The 21,487-nt window shown below is 41.1% G+C and overlaps 2 protein-coding genes across 2 annotated transcripts; one reads left to right on the top strand and one right to left on the bottom strand.

Moving 5' to 3' along the window:
- Window positions 1–1,219: 1,219 nt before the first annotated feature.
- pin1 (peptidylprolyl cis/trans isomerase, NIMA-interacting 1) lies at window positions 1,220–11,839 on the bottom strand. The gene is given in 5 exon segments (XM_026911584.3): window positions 1,220–1,730; window positions 2,420–2,530; window positions 2,892–3,017; window positions 3,020–3,094; window positions 11,673–11,839. Coding segments are annotated over 5 exon segments (480 nt in total). The 5' UTR covers window positions 11,731–11,839; the 3' UTR covers window positions 1,220–1,620.
- A 1,906-nt stretch (window positions 11,840–13,745) lies between these two features.
- On the top strand, window positions 13,746–17,290 carry ubl5 (ubiquitin like 5). The gene is given in 5 exon segments (XM_026911565.3): window positions 13,746–13,774; window positions 13,776–13,799; window positions 14,181–14,264; window positions 15,722–15,759; window positions 17,009–17,290. Coding segments are annotated over 5 exon segments (219 nt in total). The 3' UTR covers window positions 17,053–17,290.
- Window positions 17,291–21,487: the final 4,197 nt, after the last annotated feature.

Raw genomic sequence — 21,487 nt, 5'->3', positions numbered from 1 at the left:
TATTCCTTTGAAAACAAATACAGACGTCAGTGAAATACTGGGCTAAAACTGGAAAATATTTATTATCTTCAAGTAATGATTTACCGAGCAAGACTTGAAATTTAAAATGAAATTTTAAAACTTGAAGTGATTTTGAGTTTCTCGTGTCAAAATACGTTTTTAGCACCTCTCATATTGTATATGTGCACTTTTATATGCACATATACACACGATATTCACCCATTTCTGTATTTATACACGATATGGCCAAAAGTATGTGCACCCCTGACCATCACACCCATATATGGTTCTTCTCCAAACTTGGAAGCACACAGTTGTATAGAACGTCTCTGTGTGCTGTAGCTTTACAGTTTCCCTTCACTGGAACTAAGAGGCTGAAACCTGTTCCAGCATGACAATGCCCCTGTGCACAAAGCGAGCTCCATGAAGACATGGTGTGAAGGTTGGAGTGGAAGAACTCGAGTGTCCTGCACAGAGCCCTGACCTCAACCCCACTGAACACCTTTGGGATGACCTGGAACTGGAGACTCCTTACCCAACATCAGCGCCTGACCTCACTAATGCTCTTGTAGCTGAATGAACACAAATCCCCACAGCCACGCTCCAACATCTAGTGGAAAGCTTCCCAGAAGAGTGGAGCTTATTATAACAGCAAACACACGGGGAATAAATCTGGAATGAGACGTTTAACAAACACATATGGCTGTGATGGTCAGGGGTGCACATACTTTTGGCCAAATAGTGTATTTTTGTTGCTGTTGTTATGATATATAGTGTTATTATTAGTTTATCATGTTAATTTAGTATTTTCTAAGCCCTCACAGGTTTTCTCTCCCTCTCCCTGCACTGTATATTTGTATTCTTAATACTTTTCTTTAGTGTTTATTTTTAACAATAAAAGTAAAAAAAAAAACCTACAGTACGTGACTGTTAATCATTCCAGAGTCACGTGTCGATTGGCTCGTCTGCTGTTTTTATTTCAGGGGAAATAAACAGGAGAAAAAGACTGCTCTTTTGGCACATTTCTGAGCGGTAACTCGTAGCAGCGCACTCTGATGTTAAAATACGGCGCTTCTAAAATGCAAAATTGCGTGAACATTAGCAGATCGGTAAAATATCTTTGAGTATTTATATAGAACAGGAGCAAGTGTTTCAACTAATAGACAGTTTACTGCTGTTTTATTGGTATCTGTGTGTATTAAACTCATCAAGACAAACCTGTATTCATCATGTGATTATATTTATTGGTCATTATCCATCGCTGCAGGTTTGACATCGTGTCCAGGACGCATCATGATGCAGGTAACGACACAGAGCAGGAAAAAACAATCAAACTGATGAAATCTGAAGTCTGATAAACGGCAGAGTCATCTTTATTCTACTGTTTTTAATTTTTATTACAGATGCTTTATTGTAAACAAATATGAAAGTGACTCTGGGTGGTGTGTGTGTGTGTGTGTGTGTGTGTGTGTGTGAGTAAAACCCAGGGGGAAAAGCGTATATATGTGTGTGTGTGTGTGTGTGTGTGTTGGATTGAAGTCCATGGACTGTTATGTATAGTGGAATAAGAGACAGAAAGAGACGGATGGAGGGATTGATGAATGAATGAAGGGATGAGAGTTATCCTGTACGCAGGATGATGTGAACCCCGGAGTCAGTAAACACCGGACCGCTCATGTCTCCGATCTTCAGCGCAAACGAAGCTTCTTCAAACGGCTTCTGCATCTGACCTGTTATAGACACACAAGCACAAACACACAGCCGGCTTAAATAAATAAAAATAAATCGATATACGTTGTTAATTTCTATAACACGCCTCTAAAACGACGCCTCTGTCACACTCCAGGTTACTACTTGTGAAATTCAGTGCTTTGATACAACGCTAGAGTTAACCGAGTAACAAAAAAGTGTAATAGTGTGTGAGAATAATGATGTAAATAGTAAAAATAACAATTATTATTTTTTTTTTTTTTAAATTCACCTGTTGTTATTTTGTGTTTCTTTTCCAAAACTGTAAAGCGAGCTCAAGTTTGAGAAAGGCGACGTATAAATTAAACACGTTATTACCAGCGATAATGAAGTGAAATCGCTTTAAAGGTTATGAAGGTAAGGGTGCACAAACTTTTGCACTCGACTCTAAACGTAGAGACGGTGTAGTAAGGCAACTCAGAAGCGACTCGACATTGTGTACTTGAGTATAATTAAGTTCCTGGACTGAACTGCGAACAGGGACGTGTGATGTGGGCGGAGCTAGAAGCAGTGCAGGTCAGTGATTGGTCCTTGAAGCTCCTCTGTTGTTTTACAGGGTCAGGTGGGAAATGATGTCACCAAACCACACCCTCAGGTAGAAAAGCGAATAGGTGTGTGTGTGTGTGTGTGTGTGTGTGTGTGTGTGTGTGTGTGTGTGTGTGTGTGTTACCCCTGCCGAACATGCCGAGGTCTCCTCCGTTACGTGCGGAGCTGCAGTCACTGAACTGAGACGCCAACGTCTCGAAGTCCTCCTCACCGGACTTTATCTGTTCTATATATCCTACACACACACACACACACACACACACGTGCGTGCACACACACACACACACACACACACACACACACACACACACACACGTGCGTGCACACACACACACACACACACACACACACACACACACACACGTTACAAAAACTTACAGGAACTCGTACCACCAAAAAGTTACAGCTGCGTGGTTCCAGTTCCTGCTCAAAATCAGCACCTACAAGAACTAACAGCACTTGGGGGGCGGGGCTAGCAGCACAGCTCAAACCTGATTGGTTAAAGCACAAACATCACACACATACTGAACGAAAACACTGGCGCTGTGGTAACATTATTCGCTCATTAATAACATTAATATTCATCGCACACTCACTGTGTATGAGCTGCAGAGCTTCCTCTTTGGTGCGTGTGATGTTCTCCTGTCTCCATGACGACGGTCTGCGTGATTGGTTGTGTTTGACCAGCAGGTGAGAGCAGCGCACCTTGTCCACCGCCGCCCCCCCCCGCCGCCGCCACCCCCGCTCGGCCGCTCCCACTGACTCGCATTCGTACTGTGGTTAAAGTAGTACACCCTGCCTGGAAAAGGGGGCGGGGCATAGAGAGAGAGAGAGAGAGAGGAAACAGTGACATGAGAGACATGATCTGCATGAGCTCTTAAGATTTTTCTTCTGTGTTTGCTGTCGTGAGATGAGAGTTAGGTCAGATCATCAACAAAATCAGCAGAATATCACATACAGATCAGGTCTTTGATGCAAAAACAATATATTTTTTTAAAAAGTGATTATTCAGTGCAGAGAAGCTAAGCAGATAAATTGGAGGCAAACGGAAAACAAGAGAAGATCCACCAACTAACGGTGGAGAAGCAGTGAGTAAAACTGTACTCCACAACCTGTAATTTTTAAGGGGCCAAGCACCGATTCTCTTCTTTTTCTTCTTTTTCTTCTTCTTCTTCTTCTAGCTAGGGTATCTATGGCAGCCCATAGAACTATCTGGTAAAAAGTTGTGAAATTTGGCACACTGATTGAGGAGGGTCTAAGGAACAGTCTGACCAAATTTGGGCCAAGGGTTCCCAAAGCTCTAGCGCCACCATCGGGTCAAATTTGGGTCTAAGTTTAAAGTACATTTATGGTCATAACTTCTGAACCGTTTGTCCAAAATTTGAAGTTCCCTGGATCGAGACAAGTTCAATGCACCCTATGACATCAATTTCCACCTATTTAGATTTTGCCACCCTGCTGCCCATGTGTTCATCTAGACCTTTCCTCCTACAGTCAGAGAATTCCAGCACTGTCTGTGGTCAAAACTTACACATCATGAGTGAAACTACAAATCACTCTTGAAACTCTTTGCCTACAGTTACGGCTCTGCTTTCCTCTGATTGCTTAGGAAACAATTGTACTATGTTCTTGAATGTGCGGCTCACCGAGTCTGGGTGCTTGGCCCCTGAAAATATTGTTGCAACTATAATTTTTTTTTCTTCAAAGAAAGGAAGAGATAAGTAGAAGAGATCCTTGAATAGCCAAGACTCTGTTATACTCCAATGTATCAATTTAAATGACCCCGAGACGATGAACCAATCAGAGGAGCCGCTGCAGTCACCCCACTGCCCTATGCAAATGACCCCCCCACTCCCCACAGACTGTGTGCCCATACAGTACCCCCCCGACGTCAAAACTGAATCCGCAAGAAAACTCTTCAAACAGAAGCTGCTTAAGGACAGTCCAGAAACACTGTTCGCAGATCTGTATAAAACCGGAGAAGTCAGTAACCTCATCTTCTTCTCCGACAATCCCAACGCCTGGCATAAAGCTGTAATCAGCCACTGTCCCTCAGTGAAGAAAGAGGGCATCTGCAACGGATGGAAAGTGAGAATCAGAGACTCACAGGACCCTGACAGCACAATGATAACAGTCAACATTTATAAAAACGGCACAGTCACTGTGCAGGGACACCTGAAGGCCTTCCAGGCTGATTACAGTGTCATACGTGCAATTATGAAGCAAAATAAAGTCTTAACAAATGAGAATCTGTCAACTGAACAGAGGCCACAGAACGCAGCGGTTTTCAACCTGCAGAGACGGAGACACAGGGGTTCCCTGCCCAGGTCCACATCCACCTGTCACACACACCTATCGCTCTGCTCCAGGAGCACTTCACAAGGCTGGAGATAGAGCTACTACACGCCCTCACGCAACAGCTGAGAGATCTCCAGCGAGAGAAAGACGGATATCTGAGTGAACTGACAGCACTGAGACTACAGCTACAGCAGGACAGAGAACAGTCCACACTAAACCTGGCACAACTGCTCAGAGAGCTGCAGGAGGAGAGAGAGCAGCAGCGCTGCGAGATAGAAGCTCTACGGGAGCAGGTGAGAGAACTGCTCAAGGTCAGGGAGGAACCAGAGCACAGCCACAGAGCACAGCCTCTGCCTTCTACCCCACTGCCCTCCATCCCAGAGATACCTGACACAGATGGTCAGCATTCACCGTCTCCCACCACAGAGAGGCCTGTCTCAGACGTCTCTGAATCTCCACAGTGCCCCCTGTCCACAGCTCCACAGCAGATCCATCACCCACCCGACAACAGCCCAACGCCAGTCAGCGCAGAGGGGCCTGAAATAGTGTTACTCATTGATTCAAATGGGAAATTCATTGATATAAAGAAACTTTTCCCCCGACATCGAGCTGTTAAACTCTGGTGTCCTAACACTGAGAAAGCCTTGGAGCTCCTGACAGAGTCGCAGCTCGGTCGGCCCAGCCACATCATAATTCACACGGGCACCAATGATCTTCAAAGCCAGCAGGACAGGGTGAGCGACTCAATGAAAGCTGTTCTGGAGAAAGCAAGACACACTTTCCCCAGCTCTAAAAGCATCTTCTCAACTCTGCTCCAAAGGAAAGATTTCCATCCTCACACAATCAACAAAATAAACGCCAGCAAAAATAAACTGCACCCTACTGCCCAATATCCACCTGGCCCACCACCCAGAGCTGGACACTAACTGCCTGTATGATCATGTTCACTTATACAAGAACATGGTGCATGTCCTAGCAAAGAGACTCAAATTGCTCTAAATCGCAACAACATGACAAGCCCCAGGAGGAACATGACAAGCGCCAGCCCAGCCAATCAAATGAGACGCACATCAGAGAACAGCACCTCACTCAGAACCCCAGCCAGCTCCTCATCCAGAGCCCCTTTTAGCGCCTCATCCAGAACCCCAGCCAGAGCTACAGGACCCTGGATGGAGCCACCCAGACAGAGACTACCCTACAAAAACCCCACAGCACCTGCAGAATACCCTCCAGCACCAAACGCCTCTCCACGGCAGACCCCCCCACAGCCAGGCAGGGTGAGCTACGCCCAGGCTCTCAATGGAGGAGCAAACCGAGCCAACACTGAACTCCAGGACATCCACCACATGCTGAGAATCATCTGCTCACGCTTACTATCACAGTAATGGGAGGAAAAAAAAAAAAAGACTCACGAACTCAGTATAAAGACCATTACTAAAGAAAAGAAAAAAAAAATGTGTAACGGATGTTCAAACCCAATTTAAGTAATTATTCACTGTTGCATTGTTTAAGTTCTTTGGATCTTTCTCTTTTCTCAGAATGGCAAACAAACCCTTAATTCTGTTTATTAGATTTTCTTAGCAGTTTTTGAGATGAAATCCTTTTGCATTTCAATGTGGAACATTCAAGGTCTGAGCTCCTCAGCTTTTGGCCTAAAAAGTAGAAATTACGATTTCATGAGAGAAATTCAAGAATTGGATGTCATCATCTTACAAGAAACATGGTGTAGAGGTGATGAGTCCACCGGTTGTCCCTCAGGATACAGAGAGATAGTGTTACCATCTGTCAAACTCAAAACAGTCACCCAAGGCAGAGACTCGGGAGGAATGCTAATCTGGATTAAATCTGACCTGTCCATAGAATTAATTAAAAGAAATAAATACCACCTATGGCTGAAAATCAACAAAGGCATCATATCAACATCACAACCTGTCTTCCTGTGTGCCATTTACATCCCCCCTCTCGAGTCCCACTACTTCCAAGAAGAAACCTTTCACAACATGGAAAAAGAAATCAGCCATTTCCAGGCCCTGGGAAATGTGCTGATTCTGGGCGATCTAAACTGTCGTACTGGCGTAGAATCAGACTCCACTGATACACACGGTGACCGTCACATCTTTGGAAATAGTGTGACTTTTCCTTCCCACCCCCTCAGACAGAACTCTGATAAAGTGACAAACAGCCATGGAAAGCAGCTGCTGCAGCTCTGTCGGAGTCTGGGCCTGTACATCGTCAATGGAAGGCTACGAGGGGACTCATTCGGAAGGTACACCTACAGCTCAGCTCTTGGTAACAGCACAGTAGACTACGCAATCACTGATCTAGACCTTTCCTCTTTGAGATCATTCACAGTCAAACCATTAACTCCCTTCTCAGATCACAGCCAAATTACCCTGTATATCAAACAGTCTGAAATAACGAACAAAACAATCAGGACACCGTGTCAAATGAGCCAAATAATATCATTCAGATGGACAGGTAACTCTTTAAATGATTACACCAAAGCAATTAAACATACAGAAATACAATCTCTCCTACTTTCATTCCAAACACAAGAATACGCTAAAAATGCAGCAGGCGTCAATCAGGCAGTGAGAGATCTAAATTCAATATTCTACAAAACAGCACAAAAAGGCAAATTGGCACAAATCAAAATTAAGAAAAAGAAACTGGACACTGATAGTTGGTTTGATTCAGACTGTAAGACTCTGAGGAAAAAACTTAGACAATTATCCAACCAAAAACACAGACAACCAGATAACCAAGATCTACGCCTTCAGTACTGCGAGACACTAAGACATTATAAATCCACACTCAGAAGAAAAAAAGAACAGTTTTTACAGAGCCAGCTCCAAGAAATTGAAAAATCAATCAACTCAAACAAATTCTGGAATAAATGGAAATTACTACACAAACCAAATCAAGAAGATCTAGCACTACAAAACGCAGAGCTGTGGAAGAATCATTTCCAGGAACTTCACAGCTCTACCACAATTCAGAATTCTGATCAAAGTGAAATAATCAAAAAATTAGAAGATTTGGAAAGATCAATTAAAGAAAATCAAAACCCTTTAGATTTTCCAATCACAATGAAAGAATTGGAAGAAAAGCTTGTCGAGTCCAAGAAAGCCTGTGGTGTAGACGGCATCGCGAACGAGATGCTGAAACACTCTGACCACAACTTCAAAATGGCCGTCCTAAAGCTGTTCACTGTTGTTCTGTGTGTGGGTTATTTCCCTGAGATCTGGAACCAGGGTCTCATCAGCCCCATCTATAAGAGCGGTGACAAATTAGACCCCAACAATTACCAGGGCATCTGTGTGAACAGCAACTTGGGGAAGGTTTTCTGCAGTATTCTAAACACCAGACTTTTAGACTTCCTCATGAAACACGATGCCTTGAGTAAATGTCAAATTGGTTTCCTCCCAAAATGTCGCACATCTGACCATATCTTCACCCTACACACTCTAATTATATAATATTATAAATATGTACGTTAAAACAAAAATGAAATTTTTGTTTGTTTTGTAGACTTTAAGAAAGCATTCGACTCAATCCGGCATGAAGGATTATTCCTGTGGAACATCGTAAATGTGGATGTGTATTTCGTATTTTAAGTGTGGGTGTTTTTTTTAGCTTAATTTTATAGTGTTTTAGCTTGGCTGCATTTTATTTATTTATTTATTTTTTAACAGTATTTTTAAGCTATTTGCACCGGGTAAGGACAATCATCCAATTTCATTGTACTGTACATGTGCATTACAATGACGATAAAGGTCTATCTATCTATCTATTTATCTATTCTTAAAACTTTTAGAGAGCGGTGTAGGGGGAAAATGTTATGATGTGATCAAATCAATGTACACAGCCAGTCGATGTGCTGTTAAAACTGAAAATAAAAGAACAGACTTCTTCTCCCAGCAGCGTGGAGTGAGACAGGGCTGCAGTTTAAGCGCCATTTTACTCAACATTTACATCAACCAATTGGCTAAAATGATAGAACAGTCTCCCATTCAAGGTCTCACTCTATACGATGCAGAAATAAAGTGCCTCCTCAAAAGTGATGATTTTCCACAAAAGATCCACATCTCAGGGACTTACACACACCTTTTCAGTATCACACAGACACATAGAAACCACAAAAACATACACTTACTAAGAACAGAAAGCTAAAAGGGCTTTCTATGTCATGAAGAAATCCATTTAAATTGATTTTCTAATTCAAATATGGCTTGAAATTTTTAATTCAGTCATCGAACCTATTGCATTATATGGCAGTGAAGTGTGGGGTCCTCCTATAAAGTATGACTTTATAAATTGGGAAAAACATCCAATTGAAACCCTGCATACAGAATTTTGCAAAAGTATACTAAACGTCCAAAGAAAAACGCCAAATAATGGCTGCAGGGCAGAATTAGGCCGATATCCTCTCCTTTTAAACATCCAAAAAAGAGCCATCACATTTTGGAAGCATTTAAAAGCGAGTGACCCCGAGACATACCACTATAAGCCCTGAAACACCAGGAGCTGAGCGTAGCGAGGAGTTCCCTCTGCCAGCTGGTCCTGAGACTCACTGACCTCTCACCTTTCACCTCTCACCTGCGGAGGTCACGGAGACTCAGGACCTCACACTCACCACCATTCGGCCCAATCGCATCACAAACACAGAGAGAGAAAAGTACATTACTTACTGGACAAACACCGTTAATAATCAACACAAACTGGAATGTTATTCGGCACTAAATGGAGAGTACGCCGTGGCGGAATACCTGACCACGGTGACGGATAAGAGATTAAGAAAGACTGTGACGATGTACAGACTCAGCGAGCGCGGGCTGGCCGTAGAGACGGGCCGCCGCAGACGGGCGTGGCTGCCCCGTGAGGAGAGGCTGTGCTCCCAATGCAGCCTGGGAGTGATGGAGACAGAGCTGCACTTCCTCACCGAATGCCCCAAATACGACATCACCAGAAAGCACTTACTACTGTAAAATAAATACTGTATTCCCTGAGTTCAGCACGTGCTCCCCGATTCAGAAACTCCCCTTTACTCTCGGCGACAGAGCCATTAGCGCAAACATCGCTGCAAGACGCTGCAAGTAGCATCCTGTCACAGCCTGAGGGACAACCAGCGCTAAGAGCTCCATATCAATAAACCCCTCCATCCCCACCACCCTGACCCCGCCCACGACCCGCTCACCCACCCTAACCCCGCCCACCACCACCCTAACCCCGCCTACCACCCTAACCCCGCCCACGACCCGCTCACCCACTCTAAACCCCACCTACCACCACCCGCTCACCCACCCTAACCCCGCCTACCACCCTAACCCCGCCCACCACCCACTCACCCACCCTCCCTAACCCCGCCTACCACCACCCGCTCACTCACCCTAACCCCCATCCACCCTAACCCCGCCCACCACCCACTCATCCACCCTAACCCCGCCTACCACCCGCTCACCCACCCTAACCGCGCCTACCACCCTAACCCCGCCCACCAGCCACTCACCCACCCTAACCCCGCCTACCACCAGCCACTCACCCACCCTAACCCCGCCTACCACCATAACCCCGCCCACCAGCCACTCACCCACCCTAACCCCGCCTACCACCCTAACCCCACCCACCAGCCACTCACCCACCCTAACCCCGCCCACCACCATCCACTCACCCACCCTAACCCCGCCCACCACCATATAAACACCCACCCTAACCCCGCCTTACTTCAACACTCATGTGTTCATGTGTTAACATTAATGTACATGATGTTGCATGTAGTTATTAATTTTGCAACAGAGTTATTTACCATCTTTTTTTTTTTTTTAACTATTTTACTCTTTATGTTTTGTTCAATTCCTAGTTTTCCTTGCTCTGTTGTATGTTGCTTTGGCAATACAAAGTATTTTGTCATGCCAATAAAGCACACACTGAATTAAATTGAGAAAGAGACAGAAAGAGAGACAGAGAGAGAGAGAGACGGAGAGAGAGAGAGAGACGGAGAGAGAGAGAGAGAGGGAGAGGGAGAGAGAGAGAGAGAGACAGAGAGAGAGACGGAGAGAGAGACGGAGAGAGAGAGAGAGAGACAGAGAGACGGAGAGAGAGAGGGAGAGAGAGAGAGAGAGAGAGAGACAGAGAGGGAGAGAGAGAGAGAGAGGGAGAGAGAGAGACAGAGAGAGAGAGAGACAGAGAGGGAGAGAGGGAGAGAGAGACAGAGAGGGAGAGAGGGAGAGAGAGACAGAGAGGGAGAGAGGGAGAGAGAGAGAGAGAGAGAGACAGAGAGGGAGAGAGACAGAGAGGGAGAGAGGGAGAGAGAGAGAGAGAGAGAGAGACAGAGAGACAGAGAGAGAGAGAGAGAGAGAGAGACAGAGAGAGAGAGACAGAGAGAGAGAGAGAGAGAGAGAGAGAGAGACAGAGAGGGAGAGAGAGAGAGAGAGAGAGAGAGAGAGACAGAGAGACAGAGAGAGAGAGAGAGAGAGACAGAGAGAGAGAGACAGAGAGAGAGAGAGAGAGAGAGAGAGAGAGACAGAGAGAGAGAGAGAGAGACAGAGAGAGAGACAGAGAGAGAGTATACAGGAAAAAGAACAGAAGGATAAAAAATGCAGGAGAGAGAGACAGAGAAAATGAAAGAATAAATCACACACACAGAAGGAAAACTAGAGAAAAAGAAACTCAGGCAGGATGGAGTGAGAGATGAAAAGAGAGACAGATGAAGTGACAGTAAATGGCCGCATTTATTAGCTAGTTATTAAACTGCTCCACTTTAGCTGGAGTTAGCATGCTAACTGTAGCTCAGAATTAGCACCGATTATTCGCTTTAGTTATCAATACAATCTGCAGTTCAGACACCAAACATTTGGGTAAAAAAAAAAAATAAATAAATAAATAAAAGTCAAAAGAATTGCTGAAAACTTTATTACTAGCTAGCTAGCTGTGATGCTAACGCCTGAATGAAAACCACTGCAGTGGCTAGTTTAGCTAGTTTAGCTTAGTTAGCTTCAGAGTGTTAGCTTTGCGAATTTTTTTCTCGCGGTTTGCAAAACAAACATAGCAATAATTTTATACCTTCATGTTGCACTCACCTGAACTCCGGCTCATGCGCTTCTCCCACCCGGGGGGTAATTTATCATCGTCAGACATTTTATTTTATTTTTATTTCTAAAACAGTAGATTGATGCTAACTGCAGCTGCACACAGTCACTCCCCTCACTGATGGCGTTTTTATCCCGCTGCACTTCCGCCTCAATCCGCCAGATGGCAGTGAACTGAAACCGCCGCCATATTACAGCGCCAGCTGCTAGGTCACGACGACGCGTCCGCCATATTGGAAAGGTCATCTGTAGTCGTAAAGGCAATATAGGTGTATGAATGGATGCTTGATGATCTCTTTATATTTAACCGATTTTCACAAAACTTGCTTTGTTACAGACTTCATATATTTCTCCATGTCATCTGTGATGTAAATGTAAATATAATTTTTATGCACTGTTGATATTTTTGCTGGAAACTGCATGTAAAGCCCAGTCTAGTCCAGCAGGTGGCGCTAACTCACCTGTCAATGAATCTTAACCGCCTAAAAACCATCTCAAACACATAAATACACCATCAAACTCTTTATTATATGGATTTTAAATGAGGATTAAACAAAATTAGAGTACATTTGAAATCATTCTGCTTTTGAATAATATTGCTTCGTGGCTAAATAAACACATTAAGCTTTCAAAGTTCTTATATGTACGTTTGCCATAAAAAAAGATCGACCCATTAACAGTAAATATTGTGTCTGACGTCACATTATTATCATTATATATTATAATGTACGTGTTTTATTTTTATTTTACATCCGAATCGATGCTGTTGATCTTTTCTCGCCCCTTAACCTCTTATTACGACGTTTGAAAACGTTTGACGACAGTTACATTAGTCCCGCCCTTGACTGTGGCTATGTCTGTCATTCTATTGGCGCGTTCTAAACGTCAATCTGCGTTTCCTGCGATTTGATTGGTTTAGATATTTCATTCGTTGTCTTTACGACACTCCTTTACGGCGAAGCGTCTCGAAACGTGAGTGTGTTTATTTTACCAAGAATAATTTTCTGTTTTTGGTGAAAGTTTGTGCTTTATTCTTTTTATATAAACGCGTGTATATTTTTATAAGCGTTGATTTAGTGAGTGATGGGATCAGAAGTGACGTGTGACGCTGTTTTATACAGCAGGAACTGCAGATTAAAGCTGATATTAATCTTCTAATGCAGTTTATTTAGGAGCTCTCACACTAAAACTATTGATTAAAAGTAACAAAAGTAATGATTATTAAATCACTAAACGCTCTGTTTATCTGCCTGAGAGTCAGAAATAAGAAAAGAGCTGCAGAACTCCTCGGTTTTCATTCTGACTGTGTTTATATTCACGCATAATTAATCAGTAACATCATCCAGTCTTCAGTGATCACGTGATCTGGGACAAAGTGTGTGTGTGTGTGTTGGTGTGTTAAGTAAGGAATAAACAGTGTGTGTGTGGTGCTGTTACAGGAAAACAATCAGTGATGGCTTGGCGTACTAAAGACGAGTAACTGTTTGTTTATTTTCCTATAACAGCACATTCCCAAGTGTTTTATTCCTCTTACACCACAGCAACTTGCCAAATATTTTATTTATTAAAGAACAACACGTTATACTTTTTTTATCCGTTTATAGTTATATTTAATGTTGTGTGTTAGTTCATGTTGTCACTTACGTTATAGCAGCTATAAACAGTCGTTCCCTCACCAGCGTCTCTTTATTCTCTCTTCACGTTAATAAGACAAAAAACCCCGCCGCTTGTTCCGCATGTTAGTGAGAAACCACAAAGAAGCGTAAACTCCTCTGTCCTGAAGATGTCAGAAAACTTAAAGTTACAGCTTTACCTCTGACTGTTACAAAGCGCTGACACTGGAGACTCCTTCCATAAACGTTACATAAACGTCTCCTTACAGAAAACTTCACCGTATCAATCATTACATGTGTTTTTAAATCTGTTTATTATCAGTGGAGCGTCCGCTTTGTTTCTGTAAATGAGCTGTCACTATGGAAACGATAACGTATTAGAACATCATTTTTAAAAATCTGTGATTTACTAAATATGTGTGTGTGTGTGTAACAGGACAGCAGTGCAGAGATGATTGAGGTTGTGTGTAATGATCGACTGGCAAAAGGTCCGAGTCAAATGCAAGTATCCTTTAAAGTGTAACGAGGCACAACAAGATCTCTCGATCAATGGAAAAGAACAATACAAAATGATATCAATTTATTTCATTTCAAAATGTGATATAAATATCGATTAATAACATCCACCATTTTGGCTCTATACCTGCCTGGGACACTCATCTGAAGATCAGTCACGTGTTGTTATTTCTGCCACGAACCCATTATAAATGCTTGTGTCTTCAAAAAAATGGCAAACTGATTGGGACCAATAATGATGTGGTACAAATAAACTTTACAAAATCAACCCCGTTGTAGAAAAACATAGTTTCTAACATGAAATAGTGTGTTTTTGTAGCTGTGTGTGTGTGTGTGTGTGTGTGTATGAGCCTTAACAGTGTGTGTGCAGTGCTGATGACACTATCGGGGATCTGAAGAAACTGATCGCTGCTCAGACGGGAACCAGGTGGGACAAAATCGTCCTGAAGAAATGGTGAGAAACACAAACACACACACTGACCACTTTATTAGGAATACTTGTACTCCTGCTGATTAATGCGGTTATCTAATCAGCCAATCACGTGGAAGCAGCACGATGCATAGAATCCTGCAGATACAGATCAAGAGCCGCAGTTAATGTTCACATCAAACATCAGAATGGGGAAAAACATGATCTCTGTGATGCTGATTGTGGCATGGTTGTTGGTGTCAGACATAACAGTCTCTAGAGTTTATACAGAATATTGTAGAAACAGAAAACATCCGAGCAGCAGTTCTGCAGAAACATGTTGTTGATGAGCGAGGTCAGAGGAGAATGGCCAGACAGGAAGCGTGGTGTAGGGGTTGCATTAAGCAAGAATTTCCCATCATTTACCAAATTTTAAAAGCATTGACGGGAAATTCTGATAAAAAACAAGGCAATCTGTCTGTGCGTGCACGGCATTCGTCTTCCGCCATAGGTATAGGACATCGAACCCGTTCTAGCAGCACTTTAGTGAGAGAAAATCCCTCTGCATGCACTCTTTCAGCACCAGTGGCAGAACCGTGTGCTTTAATGCTTACAGATGTAGACACGTACGTAGTGGTAGAGTTTAAAAATGTCAAGACAGAATGGTTGTACAGCAGTGTGTGTAGAACTGCTGCTGCTCACAGACCCAGACATTCAAAGTGGTTCTATTGAAATATGATGGCACAGTCTCAGTTGTTTAATTGGCAAAAGAAAAAAAAAAATGCTGGATAAAACTAGACTCTGACAGAATTTTTATAACGCTGTCTGTCAAGAGTGGTTTATTTGTCATTTGTAAAGTTACACTGAGTATTGAAATACTTGTGACGAGACTCAGATTTAGACTTTGGCAGTACAAACACTTATTAGACATAAACAAACATATATTCGGACATGAGTCGATATGTGCTATTAAATAAAGCAGAACAGTAAATACAAGTACAATAACTGGCAGTAACAGTGCGTTGCAGTGCTAGATGAAGGTATTTTAGCTGTTAAGTAGTCAGCATGACAGGTAATGATTTACTGTAATGCAGCCTCTACCATGCTGAGCAGAATGAACAAAACACGTCAAACGTTGAGGAGGATGAGTTACACCAGCAGAAGACCACATCAGGTTCCTCTCCTACATACATCTGAAGCTACAGTGGGTACAGACTCACCCAAACTGGACAGTAAAAGATCAAACTCACAATCAGAGATCACACTTTTTCTTCACTCTTAACTGAAGCTCTTGACCTGCAGGATTTTATGTATCGTGCTGCTGCCACATGATTGGCTGATTGGATGAATGAGCAGTTGTACAAGTGTTCCTAATAAAGTGGTAAGACTCCAGAATTCAGCATGAATGTGGTATTCTTATTAATGGACATGATAATTCCAAATGTTTGTCATATTATAGTAATATCTGTTCTTGGTTAACATTTTCTGTGTTCCTGCTGCAGGTACACCATTTTTAAGGATCATGTGTCACTGGCAGATTGTATCCTTTCACACGCTGATCTGTACGTCACCGTTACTGAAATATAAATATAATATATATATACAGTACTGTGCAAAAGTCTTAGGCACGTGTAAAGAAATGCTGTAGAGTAAAGATGCCTTCAAAAATAATGAGATTAAATGTTTCTACATTTAAAAAATCCTATAAAGAGCAGTAAACAGTAATAAATGAAACAAAGTCAGTATTTAATGTGACGATCCTTCACTTTAAATAAATAAAGCAGTATCTGAGGTGCAGTGTGTGCAGTTTTATAAGGAAATGAGCTGGAAGTGTTACTGAGCATCTTGCAGAAGCAGCCACAGTTCTTCTGGAGACTTTGACTGTCGACTCGCTTCTTATTTCTGCAGCGAAACCCAGCAGCCTTCATTATGTTTTTATCTGAAAAGTGTCTCTTATGGAATCTGCTGCTTTCTTTACTGACATACAAACATTTTTCTGGAACATTTCATTTTGTGCTGGAAAACTAATGTTTGGAATCTAAAATGGTTTTGTACTGAATCAATAATGTAGAAGTCAGAAAATAAACATCTATAACAAAGTTTGTACTAAAAAAACAGAGTGCCTAAGACTTTTGCACAGTGCTGTATATAGAAATTAAGAACATTAATTCTAAAACATTTGAGCAGTAACGTAACTGTTCTACTATTCTGACCTACCCGATAGTATGTGAGCCGAACTACTGTTCTGTGGTTTTATTTACTGAACCGTTCGCATTAGCAGCAGCTGTTTTCTATTTTTGTTTTCTGTTTTGTATAACTTCAGGTCAGATCTGCTCAGCGCGAGCTCTGAGTGCACGTCACAGTGTCTGGGTTTAACGTTTAAAAGTCAGAGCTGGTTTCAGTAGATATCATAGCAGTGTTTGTAACCAGAACGAGATAAATAAAACCTAAATATCACAAAAATCATAAAAGTCTTCTCTCTCTCTCCATGGGCCATGTCTCACTTTAGTAATGGTGTATCAGAATAATGGAATATTACGTCTTCAGGCTTCAGATGGTGTCAGGATCGAAGTTCAGGACGTGACCCAGTTATTTGAGGTGTGAAAGTTAGTGTGTGTGGAAAAAGGTTAAATTGTGATAAACAAGGATGATGTAATGACTGTGTGATTGACTGATTGTCGCTTGATGATGTCATTAGATAAATCTGTGTTTGTCTCAGTTTCCATGATTTACGTTTATATTTGAGTCGACGTGCCTTTATCTGTACATTTCTTGACTGTGAGCATCAGATGAGATCCACGATGGGATGAACCTGGAGCTGTATTACCAGTAGAGGCTGGAGTTTTGACCCAACACACACACACACACACACACACACACACACACACACAGAGTACAGCCAGGACATCTTACACACGTGTACTTCTCGACTTAACACACATTACATACATGAATATGACTAATATGTGTGAGAGCATGCCTTAGAGCAGAAAACATTAGTTATTAATTTCATCTGAATTGTTCTGTTTTTTTTTGGTATTTGGAAATAAAAACAATATTTATATTAAAAATTATTATTATTATTATTATTATTAATTATATTAAAGCAGAAACTTGATTTTGCTGTGTGACATTACTAATGATGGAAGGCTACAAATAAATGTGTGTGTGTGTGTGTGTTAGAGAGAGAGAGGGGCACTCAGTGCTTATTATGTTCTTTGGTCTACATTTATAAATATACTCACGTTCAATCTGAAAGTGCCATACATGGACATTAGGTACATGAATGCTGCATTCATTCGTTAAAAATTAAATAGTAGGACTTCCGGTTGCAACATGACGATGATGGCAGCATAAGCAACTAGCTCCTGTTCATCGAAGGAAAAAAGGCACCAAATTCACAAATAACACCAAAATACTTCTTTCAGTCAGTAATGGAAAGGGGAATGAGACCAAAAAGACAAAGAAAGACAAAAAAATTCAAAAAACAACCCGAGTTGGCTGATAATGACAACGAGGACAACATGTCAGGAGCAGATGAAAGTGGCACATAGGGCGAGCACATGGAAATTGAAACAGCAGCCGTGATCCACTCAGGTCTGAAAGACGTGGTTAAAGAAATCCAGGATTTTAAATCCAAGCTAAGATCCGACCTTCCTGCATTCAGGAGAAATTCAAAAATGAAATGAAAGAGAAATTAGAAAAATTCAAACAAGGTATCAATCAAAATCAAAAAGTCAGCTAAAGATCTAGCATCACAAGCTTCAAGAATTGAAAGGAAGCAAAGAATTAGTAAAATAGAAATGTGGAATATGGAGGTCAAGGCCACCCTTTTCATATAATTTAAACAGCAGACAATACTAGAAGGAAGAAGTAGACGAAAGATTCGCATATTCGGTCTGACAGAGAATATGGTGTGCAGTTTCATGCCTCAGTTTTTGAACAGTTAATGAAAACCGAGCTCTCTGTGCCTGTCGAAATTGATTTGCAGACACACCGGGCTCATAGAGCATTAGCGCCGAAGCCGAACTCCAGCCAACCCCTGAGATCAGTAATTGCAAATTTCTTTCACAAGGCAAAGGAGATGGTTTTAAAGAAAGCCTGGCAGAAAAAAAAAAACAATACCGAGGCCGGACGCTGGCATTTGATTATGACTAGGTGAATACGTAGGCATAAACAAAGCCTTGAAAGAAAGAAGAATTCACTTCCAGACACCCTTGACCAAAATAAGAATCCAGTGGGACTCATGGATGTAGGGGAATGCACGAAAAGTAGCAGAGGATTTGAGGAGAAGGGGCACTAAACTGGGAACTCTGACGATCGATCATCTGGCGAGTGAGCTAAGCAAAAATGACAAGAATTTCAAAAGAGATAGCAGACATATTGGTATGTGTAAATGGCTGACTGGATAGCAATGTCTGTAAGCAATGGACAAGATTAGGTGGTAAGAAAGATATAAACTAAGCTATATATAGGCTAAGCTTTATACCAATGTGTGCAGTTGAATGTCTCTTTGTAAGATAGGTCTTCTTTGTTAATTATAAGTTTAAGCTTGAACGGGAGTTCCCCTAGACGAGATGTGTTTGACATTGCTAGAATATTTGAGAGTTTGTGGCTATTAAGACCACTTCTGACTCCTAGTGAAGCATCCTCCATTTCTGTGAGCTGTTCCCCTTGACCCATGAAAACAGCATGGGAGGTATGCAATAGATGCACACACGTTTGTAACGTACCTTTATTTTACAGAGTTGCCTAATGATCTCATGGCCTTTGTTATTATTAGTGGCTGTCATGGATACAGTATGATCTACAAATGTACAATGGTAACAGCATGAACATCAATTTGGGGTCACTGAACGTTAATGGGATGAATAACCCAATCGAAAGAAGAAATGTAATACTTAAAATGAAAAAGATCAAAGCTCAAGTTATATTTATTCAAGAAATGCATTTATCTCAGGGAGAACAGGAGAAGCTGAAAAAATTAGTTTTTTAAATACATTCTATAGTACATACAGGCAAAGTCACAAGAGAGGAGTGGCAATACTTATCCAAAATTCAACCAGTTTTGAAGGTTTCAAGGAAATCAGTGATAAAGAAGGGGGATACATTATTGTTAAGGGAAAACTAGAACATGAAGAAGTAACATTGATTAATGTGGTATGCCCCACCAGATAGTGATAAACAATTTTTTAAATGCCTATTTACAATCTTTGCCTCAGAATCAGAAGGCACTGTGATTTGTAGAGGAGATTTTCATTGTGATACTGGATCATAACCTAGACACAATAAGCCTCACAAGGAATAAAACCCACATAACCGAATTCAAGCAGGCATCATTAAAGGAACGGAGACTGGTTGCTATCTGGAGGGAACTTCACCCATTGGAAAAAGACTGTACACATTATTTGGCATCACATAATACCCATTCAGGAGTTGATTTTATATGTATGAACAGCTGCGAACTACAACCGTTAGATACATATGGCAGACATTCAGGATACAAGATAAATGTTAATAAAACACAGATATTGGCATTTAATTATTCCCCCTCCCAAGACATCAAGAAGACATGCCAATTATAATGAGATGGAAATACTATAACATATCTGGGTATAACTTTAACAAAGCAATTAGATAAACTTTACAATACAAACTATAATTGGATCCATTCACAGATTAAAAGAGACTTTGAATACTGGTCTTCTTAACAATCGGACTTTAGCTCAAAAATTCAAGCACTTAAAATGAATGTTGTTCCTAGACTTATGTACTTGTTTCATTCTCATCCTATTAAAATACCTCAAGAAAGAAATATGGGACAAGATGATTTCCCAATTCATATGGAGTGGTAGGAAGCCAAGAATTAAGTACTCTAAACTACCGTTGAGAAAAAACAAGAGTGGGATGTCACTGTGAAACCTGAAAGATTACTTCCAGGCAGCTCAACTAGCACCACTAATTAAATACAACTTCGAAAGAAATTACAGGACTTAATAGACCCAATAAGCTCCCATACATTAAATATCTTTTAATGTTTGGCTTTATTAAATCACAATAATTAGAAAGGGAAGTGAAACTTCTAAGCTGGTTTGCTTATGATGAGAGATTTAAACTTGGTATAACTGACCAAAATTTCAGAATTTCAGAATGGGGAGAAAGCGCATCACAACAATATGTACAATTATTAAGAATGGAAATGTGATGGGTTTTCAGGAATTCAGAGATAATTATGAATTAGGAAATAATGATCTTTTCAGATACTTACAATTAAGGGACTACATTATAACAGAAATACAAGCTGTACAAATCTCTAAAACTCTAAATGCAGTGGTGGATCCTGTAGTGGAGACATACAGCGAGATAAAATACAGGGTGTCATCCCAGCTGTATGACAATTTGAGGGAAAAACTTCTTCCACTCTGTATATTAAATCTAAAATGGAAGAGGGGGCTAAATACTGAAATTATAAAAGAAGAGTGGGAAAGAATGTGTGTAACACAATGCATGACCACTAACTCAAGGATGTGGAAAGAATTTGGGTGGAAATATTTGACTCGCTACTCTATAACACTTAAAATCAAGAGAAAACAAATTGGCTCTCATATTCTGGGTTATTCAGTACCTAAAGAATGTAGAGTTAGGTACCTTGGAGATATAAACAAAAATGTTAATGATAATGACAGATAATAAACTAAAATATTACTTATAGCAAGCATAAAAGAGTCAATAAATCCCCTTTCTGTGTACAAAGCCAATTTCACTCAGCAGTATGTGCAGATTTGGGATAAAGCTTTTAAAACTTTTTTGTTTATGGGTATGAAATTTAGCATACATAATAAAAGTTTACAATATATTCAAGAGCTATGGCCTCTTTGTAACCTGTTCGTCAGATTAATATCAAAGAAAAGGAGGAAAAATATCTACTAGGGTCTGAGCTCACCAAAATACGTATAACAATAGTATTTGGAGTCTCGGGTTCGAGGTCTCACACCATGTAACTAAAAATAATAAAATACTTAATAATTGTATCTTAATATGTGTGATTGCACTTGAATGAATTTAGTTCGACTTCAGAACCAACTGAATGAATAGAAGAGACAATACACAGTGAATGCATTACTTTTCCTTCACTTTCATTTCAGTCAACAGCATAATCTGCAATTAAACACTTTGCACATTACCATATGAGAGTATTCCTTGCTGTTTACAATTTACCAACTGATCACAAAGGAATGAATCAGCAATATCAAAAAAATAAATAAATA

The sequence above is a fragment of the Pangasianodon hypophthalmus genome, chromosome 26 (assembly GCF_027358585.1).
Source record: "Pangasianodon hypophthalmus isolate fPanHyp1 chromosome 26, fPanHyp1.pri, whole genome shotgun sequence".
Lineage (NCBI taxonomy): Eukaryota > Metazoa > Chordata > Actinopteri > Siluriformes > Pangasiidae > Pangasianodon > Pangasianodon hypophthalmus.
The sequence above is the reverse complement of the archived record's forward strand: the minus strand, read 5'-3'. Positions and strand labels throughout refer to the sequence as shown.